The 27,733-nt window shown below is 37.2% G+C and overlaps 1 protein-coding gene across 1 annotated transcript in view; it reads left to right on the top strand.

Moving 5' to 3' along the window:
* TRPM3 (transient receptor potential cation channel subfamily M member 3) overlaps positions 1-27,733 on the top strand; it is a 286,044-nt gene that overhangs the window by 113,354 nt on the left and 144,957 nt on the right. Inside the window, exons 2-3 of the mRNA XM_037374290.1 lie at positions 24,555-24,634; positions 25,306-25,510. Coding sequence (XP_037230187.1) covers positions 24,555-24,634; positions 25,306-25,510 — 285 coding nt within the window. The remainder of the gene's footprint in view (positions 1-24,554; positions 24,635-25,305; positions 25,511-27,733) is intronic.

The raw sequence follows: 27,733 nt of genomic DNA, 5'->3' as shown, positions 1-27,733 counted from the left end.
TTCACACATAGGATCACAACATATTTAAATAACTCTGGCCTAATGATTTCAATATGGAAGAGCAAAGAGGTTGATACGACAGTTGAGAATCATGAAAGGAAGCTTGGAGACAGAAAAATCCTTGTGCATAAGGGAGGATGTAGCTGGCTTGCTGCTGAAGTCATAATCCTACTTAGCACTCACAGTGTACCGCCATCCTCCGTGCCAGTCATTAGATAAAGCTTTGTTTTCTGACCTGTTAGGTATTCAGTAAAGCCTACTAACCCACCAGCAGCTGATGCAAAGCATGACCAGGAGCCACTGACTAGAGGCAGCACTCACCCAGATGCCCGTGTTGCCAACTTAGAGGTTGACAGAGCACGTTAAAAAAGAGCAGAACAGAGGCAGTGTGAAAAGAGGAAGTAGGTAGTGCAACCTAATAAAAACAAGTAAAGAGAAAGCAAGAGACACACTGAAAATTATCCAGGTAAAGATGAGGCATGATCTGTTATTATAGGGAGGGGTATGAACCCCTCCCTATAATAGGGTATGGGACAACGTCCATAAGAAATGCATTAAAGAGAAGGCTAGCAGGAGAATGTTATTTTATTACAGAGTATATAACTTGGTATCCTACTCCAGTTTCTCTAAACTGCAGAAATATTTTCAAGCTGGTTGTTAGGCAAGTTGGTGTTGGGTCAGATTTAGATTTCGTAGCAATGCTTTGCCAGATCTGGTCTGGAAAAGCTAAAGATAGCTCCAAGTAAGGATGCTTATTTGCTTCCCTATGTATCTTACATTTTTACTTTTTACTACAGTTTAATTATTCAGCATAAATAATAGTTTTCCTATGACATTAAAATTTTCTGCTGTCTAGGTAAAGTACTTGTTTCCCTCCTTTAAAATCATGTATTTGTCTTCTGTTAAAACTAATTAGTGCATTTGAAAACCTAAAAGAATTTCTAAAATCAAAGACTGGATTTATAGTATTGCTTAATGACTCTGGCAGACTGAGGCCTTAATTCAGAAAAAATTCTGTATTTGGAAAAATATTTAGGTAAAATTCATTATATTGTTGAGGCTTAGATTTAAGAAGACATGACTATCTATGTATACAAACTCTCTGCTGAATCAAGGCCTAAGAAACAGGCTTAGAGAATTCTCTTTGACTCAACAGAAATTTTTTTTCTTCTTAAAGGAAAACTACAAGCACATCTGTTCTGCCGAAGATGAGATGAGAAAGTTATCTGTGTGTCTGTCATGTGGAATAGCAGCCCCCCAGCACATCCTCTGGATTTTCACTGGAGATGAAACCTTGTCTCAACAGGGAGACTCCAACCCAGTGTTTGTGTGATGGCTTAGTTGTGTCACACTGGGAGAAGTCAGAGCAGAGATCCCAGTGCCATAGGGCTCAGAGTGGCTGCAACGCCCATGTATTTCAATGGGAACTGAGATCATTTAGCATGTTTCACACCATGAACCCTAGGATAACAAAAGCAGTGACCCTCCAACTAATCTCCAGTATTATTTACACCAATATTACATCCCACACAGAGTTGACTTTTACATTTTATGGGTATCATAATTACTGCTGTTGGACTAGAGCAAAGTTCAGTTAATATTCTCACTTTTGGCCAGACACAGCTTTCTGAGGTCTGTGCCAGAGATAGTTAAAGAATGGTTCAAATGGCGATCTCTAAGGCTTTGAAAATATCTGTGGGAAATAAGCTGTTCAGTTGTTCTTTACTGCCATAATGTATTAGAAGTGACATTGCTAAAGATGGGCTCATCTTTCTGGTCCAGTAGACCAATTGAGGCATTCATATTTTGCAACCCATGGTTGCACAGTTGTTGGCATCACTTCTCCCCTTACAGTGGCTTTGCGGAAAGCCCTATAATATTTTGTGAAGCCTTTTAATACCTGTGTTTCCAAGGAAAGAGCCTGTGAAGATTAAATGAGAACTAAGGGATGTTTTTTGACCATATATGTGAGACATAAAAAAAGAAGTAATTTTCGCATACTGCGTTATTGTACAGAGTTAAAGGGAGAACTGCAGTTGGTGAAGAATAGGTCAGCAATAAAAATAAAATCACTGATTTCTAATGGTCTTGATTTCAGTTTGGCTTAATGATTGTTACATAGGTGTCTAAAGCCTTCTGGAATGACTTAATTTACATTTTGCTGGTTAAGATCTTTTCCATTTATTAACCATATTTTGGAGGCATTCATTTAGCAAACAGATCCCTGATTCACTGAGATACTTAAGCATTTAAAATAGCCCCATGTTCAGAAATTTTGCATGTACCTTTTAGCTGTCGTGGTTTGGGTTAAAAAAAAAGCTGCTGTCATTCCATATCTGCATGCACAGTAGCACATCTATCCTTGCAAGGCTAACCAATTCAGTACTTTGAGGCTAGTTATACATCTGTTTGATTGATATCCATCTTTCATAATCCAGTTAGGTTTTCTAGAAGTGCACTCCACAGTCTCCATTAATTCCTACATTTTGCAGCCTTTAAAAAGATAATCTGATATCTTCATTTGACTTTGTCAGTTGCTCGCTGATTTTTTTTTTCATTTCCTCTTAATTTTTCTTCAACTCTAACATAATTTCAATGTCACAATAATTTGCTTCAATTAAGGCAGACTTTATTTTAAATAATCTTGTGGTATAGGGAGGGGAAGATGAGTGTGAAAGATAAAAGTGCTTACAACACGATCTCCACTATTTACCTAAATTACCTAGTGCTTGTTTCTGATGTAGCTCAAGACAGAGGTTTCTGTTCACATGTTGGGCAATAGTATTAGTCAGTTTGTCAGTGGTAAACTGTAACTCAGCAATCCACTGAAGCTAGAAAAGCAACAAAGAAGAGGTTTTTCACTCATGACAATTAATTTCACAAGTATGAAGTTGAGACTATATACGTTAGATAAAGCATCCTGCTGCCAGTGAATTTTAAGTAAAATTGCTAATTCTATTTCTCAGCTTAAATTCTAACTTGCTTCTTTTTGTCAAAAGGCTGATGCTTCCACCTATAATAAATTTTCAAGTTTTGTGGTATAAATTTCAACTATCAGCAGAGAGATCTGAAAAGAGTCTCATAACACTTTTCCGTGTGTAAGTGAGATTGTTAAGATAAATAGCAGGACTGTGTTATACAACCTGCAGTGAGGCCATAAGGCATTGGTGATGAAATGGAGCTGAGTTAATTGCAATACATCACTGAAATTGTTCTATACATAACTCTGTAAAAGCATTGCTAAAACAGATTTTTCCTGTAAGAGATGCATTTGTTATGATTTCAGATGAGATCTTAAAGTATCAGATCATGCCCCTGTAATTGTGTTAGTGTCCGTGTTTTCAGAAAATGGTTTGCAGTACAGTTCTTTTGTAGTAAAAGAAATTGATGTGGCCTTTGGCCTGTTTGGTAAAATATCATAGGGTGGAGGAGACTGGTGGAGGTAAATAGAGGAAAGCGGAAAGGCCTTGGTATCTATTAAACTCTCATGTGCTATTGAATTAATGCACAGCATAAGACAACTGAACCCATTTATCTACATTTGCATAGCCGAGCAGAAATCCAGATACGGGCAAAGCATAATGATTTCACCAGGTTTGCTAAACAAGGATAGACTGTATGAGATCAGATTATATTACTCGGTTTTCAGAAAGATACCATACATCTTCCTTTTCCAACACGAGGTAGCCTTTCTCACCTTGGCTCCTGTGACCAGCAGGTTTCTGCTGAGTGCTCCCTCTCTCTCACCTGGTGTCCTGGGGCAAGACAGAGCTCCAGTCCCTCCTGTGCATGCATGGTGGTGCTGGGCATGGCACAGCAGGATACAAGAGCACGAGGGTCTGCCACACAGCTACATGTTGCGTGGAACTGAGAAGTAAGAAACAGGAGGGAAAGCACCCAAACCCTAGCAGTGTGCCAAATAAGTTAGATCAGATGCAGAACCTCTACTACAGCATACTGATTATCCCCAAATGTTCTGTGTGAAGTCTGTGGCTTTCTAAAGGCCTACCACAGAAGGAAAGTTTTTGGGTTTTTTTTTTTTGGTTGGCTGCTTTTAAAATGTTAAACGAAAGAAAGCTAAATGTAAGAATACTGATGCAATTACCAAAAAACTCATCAGTAGTGGATTTGGGATGTGTTGATTGTAGCAGAAACATATATATATATATATATATATATATATAAAATAAGCTTAACTAAAACTTCAGAGCTAAAGCATCCCAAATGTTTTGCTTCTTGAAATATGGAAGCAGGTTCACTAGAGGATTCACATTTATTTTTCATCATCCTAAACCAACAAAGGTGATTTCTGTTCCAGAAATGGTTACAGACACATGGTGTTCAAGTTGCCCTCTTGCAGGGCAATTTTTCACTATTACCTTTGGATCTTTGTGGCAATGTGTTGAAAGTGTGCTAATGTGTTTACTGCACATCCGCAAGTGGCATCCCAGCAATTATGGAACACAGGGCCAGCTTTGACACAAGTAGAGTCTCAGGAGGAAAAGACATTTACCGCATCATTAAATAAGCAATAAAGGTTTAAAAATAACCTTCCATTTTCTACCTTGACACAAATACAAAGAGATCATTAATTTCTGACTGCAGTTAGAATAAATGCATACAGACTTTGTTGTGGGTTTTTTTGTTTGTTTGGGTTTGGTTTTTTTTTTCCCCAAGCAGATTACCTGGAAGACCCTGCACAAAGGCTGCATAAATCATTCTTGTAGCTAGGGCCTGAAAGATTTAATACAACAGGAAGAACATTCTAAATTTGGTTACAAAGAAAATTAATTTTGCAAGATATTAAGCCTGTCTGGGCAAACAGTTGTCTCTTGTGTATTTTGGATCAAGCTCACCTTTAATGTAAGCACACACATCTCACTTCAGTCAACAAAGTTTGAAACTGAACTTGACTCAATATGTTTAGATGCAGGTGTTAGTCATTTATATATTTAGTCACAAAAGGAAACCTGTGATTGAAGACTGAGGATCACTTTTTGGTCTTTTTATTGATGCTAATTGCAAAGCTGTATTGGTCTTGGAAACTGGAGGTAGAAGTAACAGACACCTCCATGTTTTCTGATTACCAGCGAGTTGATATCTAAGGTTTTTTAAACTTTTCATATTGCACTTAGATTCAAATAATTATATGGAAAAAAATTTAAATGCAGAAAAATGGATAACTAGTACAACAGAATAAATCTTAGCTGTTTAACACAGTTGAAGCTATAGCCTGAAGCTGTCATGACTAATTACTCAATATGAATTTCGTATTTCATTTCAAGCTTAAAGAAAGAAGTACATCTGAAATCAAGAAATGGTAGCATCTTGCCTTCCTTGTGCATTGAAATCTATGACAATTAGTGTTTGGGGAATACAAAGTTGGATCTCCTATGCTTAAATATGTGTGCAATAAATATGCAAAACCCCCAAAATTTCATTACATTCACAAGCATGCTGTGTGCTGCCATATAGCTAATGCTCTGGCAGTGATTTCCTACTTGGAAAACCCTTCTCAGGCTTTTAACAAAACATTTGTTGGTGGGAATGAGCTCAGTGATAGATTTTTCTGTGTTTGGAGATGCTACGTGCCTTGAAGACTTCATACTAAATATACTCATCTCATCACCTTCCATGCCACCTGTACCTGTACTGTTGTGTTTTACAGTCCTTCAGAATCTCAGGACCACAGATATTTATTTATTTACAATAGCTTCTCAAGCTGTAGGTTACAGTCTTGAAAAAGTTGTGGAGACTTCAGTGAAGGTCATGTTGGTCTAAGTCTTAAGAGAAGTCCTTTCAGATATAAAATTTAACTTTTATGTTGACTTTGCTAACAGCAGTTGAGCTCCTCCAAGGACAATAATAAAAAGCTACATTATTGGCTGCAAATACTTGAGATAGCTAGGGAATGGATAGCTACCTTTAATTTCTGACAGCAACTCAACTCTGTAATGTAGAGTTGTGTGTGTATCAACAACTGTGGATAGTTATCACAGCCTTGCTCCTTGATCTGCCTCCTCTCTGTTACCGTAAACACCCCGTATAAAACCTAACCACAGATTCTCAGCCTGTGGAAGTTGGTAACAAGATACTCTCCCTGGTGACACAATCAACTAATTATATTAAACAGCAACAGCCCTTACAGAGGTATGCAAAATGCCTTCTGAGTATTAACAAAATATTTCAGGACAAAACTATGTATTAACAAGTCTGACTAGTCAAAATTTTTAAATATACATAATTTTCAAGAATATTCGCTTTTTAAAGAGTTTGAGGTTTTATCTTTTCTTTTCTTTCTTTTTTTTTTTTTTTTAATAATGTGTGGGTTTTTTTCTAAGGGAATAAATCTCCCTAACACTGTTGGTTTGGGGCTGCTGATCTTAGATGCTAATTGTAATGCAAAAGTCAGTGCCTTTGGAGCTGCAACCTTCCCAAACTCTGAATGAGTCCTTGTGTTTTCTCCATGCATAATTAAGAAGTACCAAGAGCACTTTAAATCCTCAGAGATGGAGTGTTCCTATATCTTTTTCTTTTTTCCTTTTGAAAAGGTGTAAAATTACTGAGGAAACATAGGAGAGAAAAGGAAGAGAGGAGCATTGCCAGTTGTCTTATGATGCAGTCCTCTGAGTTGCTGAGAAATCAGACTTCTCTCCACAGCAGCAGCCACTCTGGCTCAACCTGACACTGTCATCTGCAGAGTTTTCAAGCAGATGTGGCTGATTTGAGCCTCATTCATGCTGTGAATCTGTGATTTTCAGCAGGCTGGGTAAGATGAACCACTACAATTATTTTCAGTTGTAATATGTCCTGTTGCAAACCCTGTCCTGGATATGAAGTAGCAGGCATATTATCACTGTTAACTCCACCTTATTACGTATGAGTGTGGCCTGGAGAGACTCAAGGAAGCTCCATTAGAGAGCACTGAATTCAGTTGTTGAAGACTGCTATATGTTAGCATTTCCGGCACTGAAATAAAATCAGACAAGTTCAGGGCTGAATTGACTCTGCATTTCATTGATGTTATACCACTGATTTCAGTGGCTTTGCCTGTCAGAAACTAAAAGGAAAGTTTGCCCAGATGCAGTCCTCACCTGTTATGTCAAAAGATGAAACTAAAATCTCTGTGCTGCAGTTTCCCACTGAAATTCACTGAAGTCATCTCTGCTACAATGTTTATTTCCTACTCTACTGTCAGGCTGAAAATAGTGCAGAATGTCATTAATTCCTAGGAAAAATAATAATAATTGGTGGTGGTGGTGGTGTTAATAATAATAATAATAATTGCACTTGGTGTGAAGTCTCCTTTATGGAATGTAAACTAAACTGTTCTTAGAGTAAATAGTGAAGTTCTATGCTGGTAAATGTACCTTGCCATAACAAGGTTATTTAATTTGAATTATTTTGCATATGGGAAACAGCATAGTTTAACAGCAGTAGTAATAAATCAAGTGTACTTACTCATTTTTTTCTCTCAGTTGGTAATGAACAGCTTTCACCCTAACCAGAATCCTACTGTGCTGCAGCCAGTGTGGTTATACAGACTATTGCATGCAGCCACCACAGCAACTTTATTCCACTCTAACCAGTTTGCAAAGCTAGCTAGAGCTCTGTGTTAAAAGAGCAATCAGTAGTATCCCTGTATGACTCTGAACTGAGCCTTTCCTCACTGTCCCTTTTAGTTTAGCCAGAATTCCTCTTCTGGGGAAAAACAGGAGCCATTTTGTTATCACAGCTCTCTCATAGAAGCAGAGGTATTTTTCCAAGTGTTTTAGATACAGTTGCTTCCGTTCGGTTATTTTCTTTCTTTTAATCCTCTTTTCCAGGTCTTACTAAGAATTAGGGTTTTTATTTAAACAAAGAATTTCCAGTGTATATCAGTCACAGACTAAAATAAACATTATATTAGAATTCACATGACCTATTATTTTTAATTTAATTTTAAATTATCATTCCCTAATAAGTCAACAGTGAAAAATAATGGGGCAGACGTCTTCATTTAATATCTAAGATTTTCTAAATAATCTTTTAATATATTAGTCTTCAATGAGTCACTGACTGCAGTGGGTACAGGATTATTCAAGTTTTTGTAACCTTTCTTAATATTGCTGTTCAACCGAGAATAAAGTTGTCAGATAGAAAACTATTTACAGAAGCAGTTCGGAAAATAATTAAATTCAAAATAAGAATTAAAGATGTTCTAGCACATGTTTTTTTCTGGTTTTTTCTTTTCTGATCAGAGACCAGTGTCAGATTTTAGACATACATTTTGTAAGACATTCTTGATGGTGGCCTTAATTTATTCTTTTTAAAAATTAAACCAGTCCAAGAGAGTGCTGTTGGGGTCACCATAGTTTCTACGTTTGCTGAACTATGGACACCTCTGTAAGTCAGAAAACTGCCAGTTTAAAACACGTAAGCTAAAAGTCCTATAGTAATGTCACCCTCAGTAGTCCAGTGGAAAATTCATTCAGTGGGGTTTTTTTTGTGTGAGAGAGAACAAATTAAAATAACTAATCCACTTCACTGAACAATATTTAGCAGAGCTCAGAGGCTTCAATTAACCATAGTTTAATAAAGGTACTAATCTGTATTAAATGAAATTCTTCAAGGGCTCACATTGAAACAATGCATAAGTAGTAATCAGCAAGTCCTGACAGAGGGGCCTGCTGGGGCAGATAGCTGGAATGTGCTGCGTAATCAAATTCCAGGAGTTTAAACCCAACAAAAACAGAAAAATTGCTCAAGCCTTTTTTAAGTAAAAGGTGTTTGGGTTTATTTTCCCCCATCACTAGATTTTAATATCCAGCATATTAAAAACTGCATATTCTAAAAACATTACATTAAAATCCTTATTTCAATGTCAAGTCAAAACAAGAAAGTAAAGCTGCTTACGTGTCTTCCCTGTATTGACTGCCGTCATACAACTTTGCAAATAGTAAGACTAAGCTTCTCAACTGGGTTTTTTCCATCTCTGTACTATGAGTGTTCACTAAACTCAGAAGCTCTAATTAGCCGCAATTTCTGTGTTTAATTCCTTCCAGTATCCTTTGGAACATTGCAAGCTGCACTCAACATACAGGGCTGGAGAGCAGCAGCGTTTTTTATCCTCAGTCATATGTACATTTGTGTGTGTGTGTAGAATTGAATAACCTTGTGGAGTTCAAGATGATTAATAATATCACTGTATTGTTTTTTAACAGATAATATTGGATTGGTATTAATTTAATGAAAGGCCCATACCACCTAGCTTTCCAAAGTAGTTTCAGCACAAGGAATAAGGGTCTTCAGACATGGTTGTGTTCTGATGTCTGTCACTGCAGATCTTAGTGCAAGTCTCATAGCAGGTAAAACTGAAAAAAAACCCCAAACCAACCAAACAAACCAAAACAAACCAGTTTAATTGCTTATTAGAAATATTCACATCAATCACTTCGTGTCTAGGGACTCAAATTCCAGCTTGGTGATCAGTGGAAGAACAGACTGCCAGTCGGCAGTCCTGTCTGACCCCTCCCTCAGCAACACTGAATTCCACCTTGGTCTTTGTGGGGTGACAAGGTGGAAATTGTACTCCCATACCAGTGGTGTTAGTGTTTTATACTGCTTGGTCTAAGCTGTCTTACATCACAACTCCGCTTTCTCTTGTAGACCTTTCCAGGTAAAAAGAGTGAGCTGTGACTACCCTGACTGACCAACTGATAGGACAAGTCATGGCAATGCTTATTTCCTTGAGCCTATAGCTTGCAACTGAGGTCCAGTGGTTTAAGGAAGTCATTTAGCCTTTATGGGGGAGCCTATAGAAAGTATTTCAGTACTTCATAGAAGGTCGTTTCACAAAATGTGTCTATTCACATAAAAATATTTCATTAGCTGCTGAAGGAAAAAACAGAGGGCAAGATCTACCAAAACATAGAGACACTCTCTTCTTCCCGTCTTTGTGTGCAAATGCCTTCACAGTGTCTTGGCAGGCTTTTTCCTGCAGTTGCACAAAAGTTGTAAGCTTAATCCGCTGTAGGTGGTTATCATCCATCAACAGCCTTTATCAAAATATACATTTCAAATTTTGGAGGAGAAAGAGATACGGAGCTCAATCCCAGAGAGTGGTGTTACTGAGTGATGAATATCTACAACGTTTTGCCCATGAGTCAGTCTCTTTCCAAGGCTTCATCTAGTGTATTCATGTTTGCTGTTTATTTCCAGATTAGTGTAATGGAGATCCCCCACTCCAGGTATGTATTATGCCCATACATGTATGTATACAGTTGCAAGAATTGTTGCATGTAGGGAACCATGCAACAGCAGTGCAATTTTCCTGTTGAGACCATTTCTGGCAGCTGGTACCTGAAACTAGTACCCAGGATCAGCTGACTGTTGTGGCTAAAAGCACAAGGAGGTATGGTAGCAATGTGAAAGCATGGGGCTTTGTTTTCCTCATTGCTAGGCTCAAGTCCTTCAAATTTTCCAAAGTCATGACAGTGGGGGTTGCCCACATAGAAGAATTTAAAAGGATTTGAGATTTAATGAGGCCCACCCAGGTTCACTATAAAATTGTAATCCTACTGTTAATTCAAGGATTAAAAATGAAACTGTAGGGCTGGCTTAATAGTCCTGTTAAGTCAAAGCCAGAACGGGCTGAAAGAAGGTCTTTCAGTAAAACTTTCAAATATGAAGCAAAGCTAAATCCATAAATTAAAATAGGATGGAAAATCCAGTGAAATATGCTTTTCTAGATTATGTAGGTCATCAGTATGTGTGGATACACATCGTGGTTGATATGATTAAATTCTTATACAGATCACCTTTAAAGTTATTTATTTTACAAGAATTTAAAATTAAAATCCTGCTTGAGTTTTTGTGTCATGTATTTTGCTTGAGGAATTCAGCAGATTGAACCAAGTTTCAAACTTCCTGAGACTAAGATACTAGCTGATCTTTTTCAACTGCCCTTCTAAAGTAAGACCCTCTGTTCAGATCTAACAAAAAACACTAGAAACACCTACTTGATTTATATTTCCTGTGATTGTCTTCTTTTCTTAATTTGTGATTTAATAACCAATTCTATCTCAAAGCTATTCTTTTCCTTGTACTTTGACTCTCAAGAAAAGTCATGAAACTTTATAACATCATATTTGATGTTTGTTTGTTTAAAGAATACTAGGTGTTTATTCCCATTTAAGCCACATGGTTAGCACCAAACATCAGGGAGAAAACATGAATAACGGATTCATGTGTGCAGAAAGAAAAAAAGTGCTCAGACTTTTATTATATACATCTTGGAAAACTGTGTGTGCTTGTACTGTCATAGTTGAATCACAGAACAGTTGGAACAACAATTGCATTGAATAAAACGCATTATATTCAACTTTCTTTGCCAGTTAAGAGCGCATGCTGAGTAACAGCCTGTGAAATTTCACAGTCCACAGGGAAAAAGAGAAATAATTACTGCACACATGGAAATATATGACAAAAAATATATTGCATCATGCACTTATCTTCAATTAGGCTCAAAATGTAAGTGGTAGAATTATGCACTTTTTAGTGTTATCTGTGTGAAGTTTTAGTTTTCCCTTTTCTGGAATATTGTAGGGCTCCTAGATTAGTCTGACCATTTTCATTGGAAAGCCCGGGGGGGGTGGGGGTGGGGGGTGGAACTGATAGCACTAGTCACAGTGGTATTTTTTTAATTGAACTTGAATCAGTATAGAATGTTGACAGAAAGAAGGAGAAAGCAATGTTTCATTGCCAAGGGGAGTAAAGGAGCAGCGATCAACACTGGAGCTTACAACCTGGATAAAAAATATTGTAGTGTGACAAAGGTCTTCAAGTTCTCAAGTCTAGTCATGATTTTGAGTCCAAAATACTAAAAAGTTAGTGAAAATTCCTTGGCATAAAAAAATCAATGCCTTGTCTCTTGACCCTGACAGATACATGAATGACATGGAATTCTTGTGGGCTAAATACAATCAGAAATCTATAAAATACATTGCTAGGTTTTGCATGACTGATTTTTGTGTTGATGTAGCAATATAGGTCACAAAATAATATTTGATGTGAACCTTTTTTTAAAAAAATATTGAATTACATAATGCTATAAACATTTGGTGAAGAAATACAGCTAAAAACCAGACATGTGAAATGTTCATCATTCTATGAAGGACTGTCTTACTGTTGCAGATTTGCTGAACTATGACATTTTGAATATGCTGCTTGCATCATTACACAATTACACATGCTTCCCCCATGGGGGGAAAGCATAAGCAAAGTGCATAAAAATTTTCTTGTGTTGTTCACAATATCTGAATCAGTGTTTATCTGAGTGTTTCAAATTGATCATTCACTCCCATGGCTTCATAAATGCTCATATTCTCTAGATTTTTTCAGCTTCTTCACTCATAGTTATGCAGATATGCTGTAGGTATTACAGTAAAACCATATTTTTATAAGGAAAAAGTATCTGTAAGGTATTACTATACACCTGATTAATTCAGGAATTTAATCATTAGGTTATACTATAGTTGTGTGGGTTTTTTTCCTGTTCTGAAACATAGGATTAGGTGGACAATTGAAACGTGGGCATTATTTTTCAGGAAAATCAAATGTGAACAATTTCTGGGTACTTAACAGGGAAAAAAATGGTAACTATACAGCTAAGCCTAGATTATAATAATGATGAAATACTATAATGCCAGAATCTCTAGGAAATAAAATACTATAATGACAAACTTCATAGAAGTGTTTCTAAAAGAAATGTGTTACTGCAGGGAGCAACTTCCCATTCTCAGAAACAGGTTTATAAGAGCCACGCTTTGGATTTACTATCAGTTTGCTGAAGCAACTAGCCACAAGATGTTTTTAACAACTAAAAGGTTTTTCTGCCTTCCACCCTCCTCAACAACAAAAAACAGTAAGGGCTTGCATGGGAGAAGATCTGCCTGGTAGCACACAGGACTTTTCTCTGTGATTTTCCATTGCATTGTGTCAGACAAGGGAGGAAGAAAGGTCTGCACTGGGAGGGGAGATATGCAGTGGTGTGGAAGGACCCAAGCCTGTGCAAAGTGTGATCTGGGGGGAGAGCGCTGCCATGCTCCTGGCCGCAGGAGTCACTGCAGAGGCCAGAGGGCTGCTCTCTCTTCCCCTACCCACCTCTGGTGCTTCAGGCTTCTTCTAAGAACTGCATCTTACCTCTTTATTCTGGCCAGACATGGGCAGGTACAAGCAACAAAAGTAAAAAGAAAGCATTTGCCTTTTTCAGTATATTATATGTTGAATATTTCCCATTCTCACTTGGTGCAAATGTCAGAGTAACAGCTGTGACTTGGATTAAGCTCTCAAGCGGAAAAGCTTGTCTTTATTTGCACTTTCAGGTTTGGCGAAAGGCAACTGTGAGTCAAAGTATACATTTTGACCTAATCTGCTGGGAAATGTTTTCCTTAGCTCTATTTGACATAAGTATCAAGGCTTGCTAGCATTTTTACTCAATTTGGTTTCAAATGGTATGTCACTGGCATAATTTATTAAATTCTTCCTTCTATTTAAGAGTTAGTTAAAGTAGTACATTTGGTTTCAGTTCAACATATCACTGAAATCAAAGGTCACAACAGATCACATAATAAAAAATGTCGTCTCAAACAAAAAAAATACCGGAGCTGTTCTTCAATGGTATTTGGATGGCAAATTAGATAAAGCAATATTGTTGTAACTTCATGGAGAATATGTCCACCATCTCTTCAGAACAACTTACATAAACAAGCTAATGTTGAAAGCACTGTTGTCAGTGCCACAAGTTGCCTATCAGAACCGAAATATATGGGGTGCAACATAAAACTAAAACAGAAATTAGTAAAATCAAGTGTGCAGAATACTGGGGGGGAAAAAGTAAGAAATGCAGGTTATAGGACATAAAATGAAATACCTACATACATATAGGACCTGTGCACCTTAGGACCTATGTTGTGGACAATAAATTGGTGAGAGTGGTCCAGGACGATACCCCTCCTGCCTTCCAGCACAGCCTGCACACACAGATGAATCTGACATAAAGACGGTTACAAGAATAGCTTAGAGATCCTGGCTGAAGTTTTACCAAAATCTGGGGGATGAGTCTTCCACCTGGCATGATGCGTTTACAGCCTGGAACCCATGTTTTACTCCCATGTTTTGGTGTGGTTAGATGGCTTCCAATACCAGTGCTGATTGTGGATTTCCATGCCTGGAGCGTGGAGGAATCATCTGTTCTCTGTCTGTTCAGGATTCTGCATGATATCCAGGAAAATCTTTTAAAAAGTGAATAACCTCTGTTGGTAATACTTCATCACGGTGAAGGACATGCCTTGCAGCTGTCTCTAAAGATCTATTCCATAGGTTCTGCCATATTGTTCTCCAGACTAGAGCAGGGTTAAGTTAGTGACAGAGTTTAGTGAATTAAGAGTAAACCACGGTGTGTTGGTGATTGCTGTGCCATGATAATGGTTTCTCAGAAAGGCCATGCTGAGTGTTGTAGTCATTTCAGCCCTCTGGGAACGTCTGCTGTGCATTAGAGCTTTGGAGCCTTAACATGATTCAAGCAGCGTGCTTTCAGTCTCTTTCTCACACCTGGTTTTGGTGTCCATTCATATACTTAAAGTCTTAACTTTTTTTTTTTTTTTTTTTCAACCAGGGCTTCACATAAAAGGTGAAGAAACCGCAAAATTGCTTTCACGTTGACAGGTTCATCATGCCACATTTCCCATAAAAATAAGTCACGCTAATAAGTTTTGTGGCTCTTCAAAATTTTGGCCCTTTTTTGATTCATAGTGAAAGTGATTGATGCAAGTCTTCTGTGCTATCTTTAGAATATTACTATGCCCAGTCTTGTGAACCAGTCGCTTATAATTACTGGTCCCATATTCTCCGTCCCAATATTGACCACTTGACTTAGGAGCAGTTTGCAATCTTATATAATAAATTAAGACAATGTTCATAAATCATCTCTTTATAAAGCTGTTAACAGATATTTGGATAGAAAAGGCATGGAACTTGGATTACTAGTGAAAAAAGGGGGAGAAAAGGTGTGCCTGTTTGGGGAAATCATCTACTATGAACATGTTTCTTTCAATTTATGCTTTGGAATTTTAATGTAATTTTGTATCTTACCAGTTTCTAATTATTTTTTAATGTGTTAAATATTTAACTGTCTGATCTGCCCTTCCATTTTCTGAAACGCATCTTTTGTAGTTTCTTTCCATGTAGAAATTTCTGTCCTGCTACTTCTGCAATGAAGGTCCACAACTTTACACTGTTGTACTTTAAGACAAAGCTGAGAAACTTGGACAGGCAGTCCCAGTTTACGTCTAACAACCTTGAATATCTCAAAAAATGTCATATTCATCCAGCATATCTCATAGGAAACTTGCAGGTCTGGCTTTGTTTTCTCTTCAAAATACAGACCATATAAATAATTTCCTTTGGAGAATGAAAAACTTAAGTATCAACCTGAAATATTTCCATAAAATTTTATCCCTGCTTCATATGAGCTGTTGGTGTATCAGATTGGGCTATATACAAATAGGTAAGTTTACAATATTCTCTGTGCCTGTAAAAAGATAAAGCTATGAATACTTGACAGAAAGAGTACCTGCTTCCAGATCTCTCTTAGTTGCAGCTGAAGTCCACTTAAAATTATTAGTCCAAAGAGACAATAGGATTTAGACTATGTTGTGAAGTCTTTCTATGTGACTTGAAACATGTTCCATTTTTTCTAAGCTAATAATGCAGAATCCACATGACCCTGTCAGCTTAATGATGTGACGTAATCAGAAATCATAACATGTTTCATTCCAATATATGCAACTCGGACAGTATGATTATCAGCAGAAGAAAGCACAGTGCTGTTAGTTTATTCTGTATCAGACAGCTGACATTATCAGGTCTGAATAACAAGGGCTGATGTAATTCAAAACCACCTAGTTCCAAAATGCCAAAAAAACCCCCAGAATCAAGAATTTCCCTTTATGACACAGAAAACCTAAGAAGCATCACAGTTACACCAGACTGTGCTGCCAGGGTGAGAGATGCTTCTCCTTGGACTTGTCCTGTCTGTTTGGTGGCAGTGTTTGTGCATGGAGCTGGGGTGGCTCATTCTCCCTGCCGGGAGCCCAACTGTTACTCCCTCGTGCTGTGCCAAGCAAAACAGAAGGGAGGAGTTGTCAACAGGACAATGCAGAGGAGGCAGCAGCATGCTTGCCCCTGGTTTGATGAGTGAAAGTGGTCTCAAACAGGATGGCCTATAGGAGACACCTAGATGCAAGGAGCTCCAGGAGAAAAGGGAAGAGATGGTGAAGAAGCACAGAGGGGTATAGACAGGGGAAAAGGTGTTGCCCTACCCACGAGAAACATCTTCCAGTGTTTTGTCTTCTGGGTGTTTTAGTGGGCAGACTGAGTTTTTCCCCTTCTCAACTAAGGGAAGCTTCTCTTCTTTTGCACCTGAGAAAATTATGAGTTTGGCTCGGCAGAAGAGGAGGAAGACGAAAGGGCTGATCAGCCCTGTTGTGTCATCTCTTATAATGGGCCCTTCTCTTGTTCCATTTCCAGAATGGTGTCTGGAGGAAGGCTAGAAGGTCGGAAAACCAGGACTTCAACCAAGGCATTCTAGCAAAGGATGCCTGTGGGGCTACATTATGCAGGGGACTCAAAAGGGACTTGTGAATAATTGCACAGCTGAAAGATGAGATGCAATGTGAACAGTGGCATAAAACTGGTCCATTCGAATGTTTAAACTTGGGCCAGTATCTGGAATCCCGGTTCCTTCAGGCCCTTCATACAATTAGGTACAATTTAACTTTAATTGCTTCATCAGCTCAGCACCCACACAGTGGCTAGCAAAACCACCTCACTCTAATGAAAGAGCAGACAATGTGATAGCTGTCATACATTTGTGGGGTAGAATGAGCAATTTAGAAATCAAGTAGTTCAGACCAAAATTAGATTCAGTGCAAAACTCCTACATGTGCATTTTAACCTCACGATTTTTTATTAGACAGCATTGAGATCTGTCTTAATGTGAAGGTTATTTTCTTTCCTTTCCTTAATTTGAGGAGTTACAAATAATGTTACACTTTTTTAGAAGCCTAAACCAGGTTTACTGGTTTAAAAGACAGTCTGCCAGCCCTGAATGGCAGAAAAATAATTCCTGTCTATTGTACTTCCCAGTTACATAGTGCACCTATAAATTTCTGTGGTATCATATTTCATTACGATTTGTTAAGCTACATCTGACATAAATTAGAACTTCTTATAGGTATATTGCTGTTCTGTCAAATTTTTATTAAAACAACTTGATTTTTATAGCAGTTCTTTACAATTATTATTATAAATTCTTTACTAAACTGGAGTGAAATACTGGGTTTATGCTACATACTTCTGTGAAAGTGCTACCACAGTGCTCAGCAGTGTGGTGAAGACAACCAAATAATCTTTTGCAGGAATTCTTAGGAAAGGAACAGATATCAAAACAGTGAATGTCTGCTTGCCACAATACCAACCTGTAGTTCACATTTGGTGCACAGTTCTGGTTCCTCCCAGAAGGAAGGCTCAAATTAAGGGGCAAAGGTTTGAAGAAGGGCAGCAAGGGTGTTAAAAGGTAGCAAGTGGTTTCTACATGAGAAATTACTTGGTAAAGTGTTAATCTGGAGGAAAAAAGTTAAGAATCTTGAAAACCATGACTGGGATGAAGAAGAGGGATGGTAGTTGACGTAGTTGACTCTTCACTGCCTTTCTCAGTAATAAACGTCATGGGAAAATACGAGGGGTCACCTTCAAAACAAACAGAAGGAACTGATTCCCCCTGCAGCAGGGAGAAGGGTGTTAAGGGTGCTGACAGTTTGCATGAAATCAGCAGGCAGGTTTGTGGAGGAAAGGCCATGGAGTGTTACAGAACACATAGATATCACAATAATGGAGGAATTCCATGAATAGAAAATAGTTGCTGGCTGAGAAACTATTAGGAAAAAGCATTACATACATTTGACATGTTTTTCCTTTTCTCTAGCACCTATTTATAGCACTTGTAGAGACAAGGTAGTGGGCTAGATGAACCCATCACCTGATCAAATAGGGCTTTCTTGCTAGAAAAAGTTTCTTTACTTACTTAAACTTTAACCTCACAGCAGATTTGGTGAAATCATCAATACTTCTCTAAAGAATCATCATGAATGAAGTCAATAGGCTGAATTCTTCCCCTCGTAGGCCAGTACCCATGAGAAGGAAACAGGGGAATATTTTGAAAGTATCTTTCATTTTAATAAGCTTTTCTTTAAAATTTTTCCCTTGCACTTCTGCTGATCTTGGAGAGGTCTGTAGGGGCATGGTTGTCTACACTAGTTCTGGCATCTAATCATTCTCCCTGGTTCTTTTTGAAATGTCAGTCTTTCCAGTTAGTTTATCAATAGCATGGGTAATAATGACTGGTCACATATGCTTGGCCTATATAATGTTTTGAAAATACATAAAGCATAAACACAGATTTGCATAGCAGCATTAACAGAGACATATAATTTTCATTTTTGTTACCCTGCAGTAAGAAAAATTTCAGATATAATGCTTAAATCATGACCTATTGAGCAAAAAGTTCCCAATTATTTTAAAATTACTTTATTTCTTCTAAGCACAGTGTAGAGTTAGATCTGGTAAACAATGCTAACAGATAAATTCTGTAATATACTGTGGTAATAAATGAAAATGACTGCATTCTGTGCCCTCCTCCTACTCTATACTGAATACAGCTTGATTTTCAAGGCATTTCAAGATTGTTCTCAGAACAACTGTGATGATAAAGTGTTTGGGGAATCAGTTAGAAGAAGAACAAAACATACAGAAGTACAGCTTTACTGGGTAAAGGCCTGATGGCCAGCCCCTAAGATGCTAGTAGTAATAAACGTCCGTTAGAAAATGAAACATTTTGTAACACTCTAATGATTCCTATCTTAATGTCCAGAGAGGTCAATTCCTAATGCTTCAAGCAAGACATAAAAGTGCTTATAAAGCTTATAATTGGGCAATGCTGAAAGGAGGGGTAGAAATTTGGCTTGAGCACACATAGTAATAAGGTTATATTGCAGCATTGTCATCCTTTGTACTAATCTAGCTATAGAAGTTTACTGATAGAGAGTCTTTACTAAGAGACAGTGGGATTTGCAAAAGTGCCCATTTGATTAAGGAACATTAATCGCATCAGCTTGCAATAGCACTGATGCAGTTCAGTCACCAGATGCTCCTGCAAATCCTTGTCTGTAATTTGCTTCGGTAATACTCCATTGCCTGTCCAGCTGCTCTGCCCTGCAGCAAGGTAAAGAAAGGCTTTTAACAACACCTTTCTTGCCTAAATGAAACCTGTCTTATAACCTGGTTACTTGCTGGAGATAAACAAAGAAAGTTGGGAAGCAGGGAGTTAGAACTGCCTCCAGTTCTGCTCTGCTGAAATTGCAGGTTTCTAAAATTGTCACAGTCTTGGTGCTTTTTTAAAAATAATGTTAGTTCAGAGGTTAGCAGATAAGCATCCCAGATACATGACATGTTAAAATCTGCCAGATTTCGTCTTTCTGAAAATTTTCTGTTCTTGAATAATTTATAATATTTACTGTCCTCTTTCGTGAGGTATCAGTACTGAGCTCATTGCTACTTGCTGTTTGAGAGTTCATTAACAGTGAGCTGGGTTGAAAATTTAAATAATATATATGTTTGTAACAGTAAGTGTGCAACATCCACCTCTCTGAAAGCACTATTTTGCACTTGCACCATATTGGAAAAAACCAACCGTCTCTGCTTATTGGCTCTTTATTACTCCTCAAAATATAGGAATGTCTATGGCACTGGTAGTTTCATTGCCAGACAGTCATAACATTACCACATCTTTAAATGAACTATGGCAAAGATAGTTGTAATTTCCTGTAGCATCAGTGGCATATGCCAACTTTACTCAAGCCCATTTCTATAAAATACCCTTCACAGTGCCACCAGGTGACATATCCGAACAAGTACAACCATTGTTGCTTGCGTTGATGTGCCTTCTGCCGCAGGTTACATTGCAAGCTGAAACCTGAAACCAGGAACAATCTCCAGAATCTGGTCAAGTCCAAGTACTGAAGTTTCACTTCGAAGTCAGATGTCGATTTTTACTCAGTTACCTCAATCATACGAAATCTTTTCTTTGCTCCCTTCACTCTTTCTGCCCTCTCAACCAAACCAAATTCCCTTGTGTTAAAATGCAGTCTTTTCCTGCGTACTCCCTAGTTGTATTCTTTACATCACTGAGCTGTCTACTAGCTGCTCTCTTGATGCTGCAACTTTCTCTACCTTTGCTGTTTTCCACAAACCATCTTTGGTGTGATCCTGTGCTAAAGAAATCTCACAAGATGTGCACAGGTTTCTGTTGCTGTGAACTGTGTGCTAGAAAAATCTCACAGGTTGTACCTCCGCTGGAACAAGGTGTATATATGTATGCATACAGAGTGCGTATATGTACATACTTCATATGTACATTACATACAAAAATACATGTACATAAAACTCAGGGAAACGAGAAAAAAAAGTATCTCATGACTTAGCCAGCCTAGCAAAAGTTTCTCAACATATGTGATGGTATAAGAATTTTAAAAGTTGATGGATATGCTCAGCCTTGAACATACTGGGCCCATCAGAGCTAATGTACGTACAGAGTAGTTAAGTGCTTGTGTATTCAGGAGTAGAGAGGGATTCCTCCAAACTTTGGGGGGTGAGGAGGGAAGAGTAAAAATATTTTATATTTGGAAGACTCTTGGAGTAAGTAGTTGAACACATATAATTGCTATGTCCTAAAAAAATCTAAGTGTGTTCATATGAAAAGGTTGTTCTTCAGTGCTGATGTCAAGAGGGTACAGTAAAGTACTTGTCCGCAAATTTCTGAACATTGAAGTTGCGGTTTAAGTTACTAACTTTTAATAAAGCTGAAAACAATGTAGTTGCTTGTCTCTGGAAGACAAAGGTTTATGTTTATGACTTTCTGAAAAGTTACATTCACTACAGTACAGAAACTGTGGTGAGAAACAGTGACAAACCCCAGCTTCTTTGGAAAAATGCCGTTGTTGATTACTTGCAATATATTTCAGCTGTGTATAGCTTTCTCACAGTTACCCAATAAACACACTGGTTTCATTCTTCGGAGATTAGCAATCTCTTATGTGCTCAGGTTCTTTCCAGCTTAGCACACTGTTTCTTTTGAAGGATTTGTTTTCCTGGGTTGAACTTAAGAACTCAGAGCACCTTATCACACTTTCACAAGCTTGCTCTCTAAGGGGGAAAGAAGAGGAGGAAAAAAAGGCCTGTCAAGTCTTGCGCCAGTTAAATCCATGCTCACAGGGGATTTGTTTTTCTTCTGGCGTCATATTAGGCGTTCAAACCAAGCGGTGTTATGAGGCTGCGGGTGAGTGTCCACCAAACCCTTAATGAGGCTAATCCTACAGCAGCACATTCCAAGCAGCTAATGGGTGCAAGGGCTTCGCTCCCTCTCACATCTCTGCGTTGTGGACGGACTGAGCAACTTGTTCGGGGGGGCGGTCGCAGATGTATTATTAGTGATCACCGGCAGCAGGGAAACGTGGACAGCAGAGTTTGCTCCAGGACAGACTTAAACCACCAAGTTTGATGCTCAGGTAAAGAAGAGGGAGAAAAAAGATTCTTGGTGGGATTTTGCAGCTAAGTTAATAAAGAGACTAAACCTAGAAATCTAAGCTGTGAGTAAACTAAAGCAAAGTGTAAGTATGGCATGTACTTTAGGAATTCACTGTGGACTTTAAACTGTCTTCTAAATTAACACTGAAGGAGTGTTCATGAACTAAGAGAAAGAGAAGGTAAGGTTCTTGCTATACTATTCTTCAAAATACTTTGTAAAATAAAAGTATTTTACATACTTTATTAAGTCACATTGTAAATAAGAGTTCAGTGCAAACTGTTTTGTTATTGATGTGTTGATTTCCTCAAGTTATTCCAGTTTTGTTATGAAGACTTTACAGCAGGTAACATAATTTATTATATCACTGAACCTTGTATTTCATTGCAAACCATCTCTGTCACAGCAGGATAACTGGCATGGGACAGTGAAACCAGATGCTTTCTTTTTAGTTTGGAAGGACAAGGAATTATGAAATTACTAAGTCGTGTATTTTGGCATTATGACTCTGTCAGGTAGGGTAATCTATTGTTTGAGATCTAAAAGCTGGAAAGTCTTTTTTTCCTGATGTGAATAAAAGACTTTTTAAATCAGACTATTATTTTTGCAATATTACAATCAAAGAAGTATAACGAAAATTCAAATGCAAATTATTACTATATTTAACATAGCTGGGTTTCTTTTCTACTTAAAAGACAGTATGAAAAAGAGTAGGAAAACATTTTAAGTGTTCATTTAATGTTTTTTTAAAGCCTGCTTGTATACCTAAGGAAAAAGGTTTTCAGTGAAGTACCTGTTATGGCACCTTTCTGTAATTAGTGGTCATCTTTAGAAAAGATACATTAGGTCTACATAGTAAGTAAATTCACCAGGGTAAATTGTTTGCAGGAAAATATGCATAATTTATGACATTTAATAAAGGTATTTTTAGGGACTCTTGTCGACTTGAATTATAGTCATATGCTGTGTAAGTTCTGCACTAGAAGCTGATTTTGAATGCCAGGAAGAAAATTAGGCTTACAAAAACTTTTCACGTTTTCTAAAGGATATTGCAGGCATGTATTTAGTGTTAAAACAAACAAGCATAAAGATAAAACTGACATTATTCTATAAGTGTTCTTTTTTTGTCAAAAGGTTACAGAATATGCATATGTACACAACAAATGGGGTTCATTAATCTGCAGCTTCTTATCAGTGTATATCTTCTTAAGGCAATATAGAAAGCTTGTGTACTCTTGGCACTCAAAGAGGAGAAATTTCAATAATGTGTGGCACATATAGTAAACTATGTCATTCAAATGTTAGCATTGCAATACCTGAACAATAATGGCAACTTCATTTCTTTCTGTACAGCACTCAACAAAAAGAAAACCATAATTTTTCTGTGTAGTTTAGCTTCAAAAGTTCTGCAGTAAGAGGGTCAAATGAAGTTCATAAAATTCACTCTGGATGTCTTGACAGTTCTAGAAAGTTTATAAGAAGATTTTCTTTGCATGCAAAGACTACTAAACTGAGAAATTAATGATGCGCTACACTTCTAAGATGATTTGACTGTATAATATACAGTGTTGTGGTGATGATGATGATGATGATTATTGCCTGCATCATAAGCTTGTAAGCATTATAAGTAAATTACAATAAATTAGAACTTCAAGGTACTCTCTCCCATGTAAAGTAAAACTTTTTCAGATTTTTCAGAATTTCTATTTAATTGTCTTTTGCTTAAACATGAAACAAACCTTGCCCCACATCTATAACATATTAACATTCTGTTTGCTACAGTAAAGAAGAACAATCAAATACAGTTCTATTTAATGCTGTTAACAGATTTTTCTTTTTCCTGACTGTAAAAGTCAGATTAGGATGTATGCCATTCCTACAAAATATGAAGTATAGCAGATTTTTCAAATAAAAATTAAGGCAGAACAAAGATAAAATATTGTTATGTAACATGAGTGACCACTAGATCCAGTAAGGGATTATATTCTGTGAAAAAGGCAAAAGAATAACTTTCTCTGTACTGAGAGTAATAAGTAACAAATGTACCTATAAATTCTTACTATGGTACTTTATAGTTTATACTGGTGACATTCATTTACTCCAAAAAATGTCCACAGTTCACAATAATTTTCAAAAGTTCACTAAATAAAAAGTTTATTTATTTATTTAAATAAATAAATTTATTTAAACCATAAATTTCTGGGTTTAAACATGAAAACCCGTTTTAGAGGTTACACCAGCTGGTTGTCTGACTCATAGTGTATCAAAGTCTTTTGTGTCTTGTTTCATTATTTCAGAAACTTATCTTCCTGATTTTTTTTTAAAAAAATATTTATTAAGCTGTCCACGTATGAAACTGTGTTTTCTGGTTCCATGCTAAACAGTGCTCTCGGTACTTGTATAAAGAACTGCTCTGGAATCACAGTGTTGTAAGTTCTATTGTAAGACATTTATTTTCTACTTTGTGAGATTATTTTAGTTTTTTTTTAATTAGAGCTGACTTAATTGTATCACTTAAATGGAAATAGATTTTTTCAAGTACTTTTAATGAATAGGTGTGTTTTTCTTCTGTCGTGCAGAAAGCTTTACAATTTGGATTAATTCTTCAGTGGTTGCTGCTATGAGAATATAGATGACAGCATCAAAGTCATATGCCTACTGAATATGAAAACAATCTTAAGAGCTTGTATTGGGTGCTTAGCTCTAGAAGGGAACCATAGTTCTAATGGAAAATGTTTGCTTTGCGCAAAATGTGCACTGCATTCCTGCAAAGTCAGTGAAGTTTTCTTTTATGTTTGAAGTTCCTATTCAGTTGTACTTTAAGTCGTGTTTAATAAGCAAACAGAGCTCACGGCATTTCCTTTCTCTTTTTTAGGCACAGAAATCATGGATAGAAAGAGCGTTTTACAAGAGAGAATGTGTTCATATCATACCCAGCACCAAAGACCCCCATAGGTAATTACATGCTACTTGTATGAAAAAATGAAAGCAAATTACAAGAAAATATATGTGTGTGCATACATATGTGTATAGATATAAATAGTTTGTAAAGATTTATTTGATCATAAGGTTGTTGAATTACATCTGGAGTGATGGATTCCTATGGGCACTATTTGTTTACATTTCAAAACTTTCATCATCCAAAAAAAAGATAAATCAAAAGTGGCTCAGCATCTCTGTTTAATTTCCTTATCTTCTTAGTTCAATATTCAATACCTTGAATATTTACCTAGATTGGATGCATGACATATAATACAAAGAGAAAATTGTGGTGAACTACCAATTTAAAATATGTACTAGTTCATGCAAAAGCTGATTATTTGCCCTGATGTCATCTGAAGACAGTAGAAAATATTCTTTAACTTCATTTTGGACGTATTTAGAACAAAGCATGATTGTATTGAAATACAGGAGAGTCCAAAGTAAACAAGAACATTAAAAGAAAAGGTAATGTCTGTACCTGTACCATGTTGCTTCCACGAGTAGAGGCTTCAGATAGCAGGGAAGTGGTCAGCAGATTTGAAATTTATTTTTTTTTTTGAGATCTATTGGCTATTTAAGAGAGTTGGTTTCCCTTTCGGTCTATATGCACGTGACTCAAGTTTTCTGTTTGTTTAATGTCATAGGTGTTGCTGTGGGCGTCTAATAGGTCAACATGTTGGACTGACTCCAAGCATCTCCATTATTCAGAATGAGAAAAATGAAAGCAGGCTTACTCGCAATGACATCCAGTCGGAGAAGTGGTCCATCAGCAAGCACACACAGCTCAGCCCGACGGACGCTTTTGGAACCATTGAGTTCCAAGGAGGAGGCCACTCCAATAAAGCCATGGTAACCACATTTTTCTTTTAGATAAATAATGCTGCTAGCTCAAAAAAGGCATTCACAAAGAATAAACAATATTCTTTCTTAACTTCATTTTAAAGTATTATTTAGTGTAAGACCATAACATATGTTTTTATGTATCACATGCCAAAGAATTGGTGAACAGAATTAACTGTAAAAGCTGGAGTGCAGCATAAGAGGGGCTACCTTTAGGAAGATTGAAGACCTGCTAATGTGCTGCTGACTTGATTTTCTTCCAATGGCCAGCCATCCTGCTTTTCTGAATAATTTGAGGTTTCAACTATGATTGCCCATTGCTGATTGTGTCTGCAAGGCTGACACATTTTAAATATACCAAATTTCTTCTGATATTCCTCCAGACATATATTGGAGGATAGATCAGTTAGACTTACTGTTTCATCTTTCAATGAAATAAGAGATCCAGTGTCTAAGCTAGGAACTTGGAAATTGCTATTCTGCCACAGATACCTTCCACAAATTTCTTTTAATATTCCTCCAGACTAGTACTGGAGGATAGACCAATTAGACCTACTGGTTCGTCTTTCAACAAAATAAGAGGTCCAGTAAGTGTCTAAGCTATGAACTGGGAGATCCTATTCTACCACAGATTTCCTTGAGCAAATCATTTAATCATAATACAATGCTATGGAGTGATACCAAAGTATATTAATCTGAAGGCATTGCTCCACTAAGTTGGAGAGATGTTTACAGCACCCGTACTAACACAAGCATGTATTTCTTCCATGTGGCATTACATGAAAAGAAGAATCTCTTTGGCTCTACCTAAGCTGCAGAACCTGGACTTTCAAAATGAAAGATGAGTGTGTACCTAGGACATTGTGGTCAAGACACTGCTTTGGGCAGAAGCAGAACCACTGAGTACTCTGCAGAGTAACCTGCCCAGCAACCCAGTACCATCTTCTGTGGCTAAATTCTTCCCAACATATCTCTCAGATCTGTTGTGATACTGGATGGATTAGAGACAATGAAGAGCTCAGGTACTATGCTAGCAAGAACCAGACATTTTCCTCAGGTGGATACGTAGGTGCTCGAGATGGAATGATTACTTTAGTGGATGGTTCTGTTCACTCAGATGGATGGCTTGATAGAAAGCAGAAAATACTGTTGCACCAGGAAACAGATAGAAAGTTAAGTCATTTCTCTGAGGGTATCACGGGTGCTTTATGTTCAGTTGATAACCAATCACCTAAGAATCTGCAAGGCCTTAGCTAGACAGAGACTTTAATTCCGTAAATAACATTTTTTGAGTGTGAGTAAAATGACACTTCCCAGTGATATGAACCAAACCAGGCTTTTGGTATCCTCACAAGGAGCGGGAACAAAACAGAATGCTTTCCACCAAAACTGAGAAGGTTTCAGAGATACAGTAATCATCATGCTGTTAACCACATATGGATACTTTGCATTAAATCTGTCTTTTTGAGAAAGAGTAATCACTAGAGCTTTTTGAGTTATGTCCTTGAAGATTGCTATAAAGCAATAAACTCGTCTGCTCAGAGAAAAGTAGTCTTGGGCAGCCAAGAAATGATGAAGGGTTTAGAGAAGCTGTTGATAGCAATTTCTCTAGAGGATTTCTGGTCTTTGTTGGGATTTTGGTGCCCTGGCACAGTACCATAAAAGGAGATGCTCCAGGGTATATGCTATGTGTTCAAAGGAATATATTTGAAGTGAAACTGTAGAGATTAAATTGGAAGTTAACATGAAGGAAAGAAAAATCTTACCACAGAGTGCAGTCAGGAATGAAACCATGAAGAATTTATAAAAGAAGAAGACAAAAGGTGGTTAAAAATATGAGAAACCCAAGTAACAAGTTAAAACTTAGGGATGAATACAGACAAAACATTTATTGCTGGAAGAACTCTGAATTTATTTTGACAGTACTAGAATCAGGAAGATAGCTGCATCTGCCATCTAGGCATAGTCATTAAACCCCACTCAAAACATGGGAACAACCAAATTCTTCATGAATTAAGCAAATCTGTAAAAGCTCCAGAAATCAAGTCATTCCGCTAATAGCAAAAATGCTGTTTATCTCTTTAGTAGATGTTCTGCTTAGTTACCACCAATGAGAAAAACATCTTTCTTATACCCAAAACACAAATAAGGAGGTTTGCATAACCAGTAATTCTGCATTTTTTTTCATGGAAACAAAATAACAAGCTTTGTTATGCTACGGTGTGTTTGTCA

The sequence above is a fragment of the Falco rusticolus genome, chromosome Z (assembly GCF_015220075.1).
Source record: "Falco rusticolus isolate bFalRus1 chromosome Z, bFalRus1.pri, whole genome shotgun sequence".
Lineage (NCBI taxonomy): Eukaryota > Metazoa > Chordata > Aves > Falconiformes > Falconidae > Falco > Falco rusticolus.
Note: the sequence above shows the minus strand (reverse complement) of the source record. Positions and strands in the feature narration are given on the sequence as shown.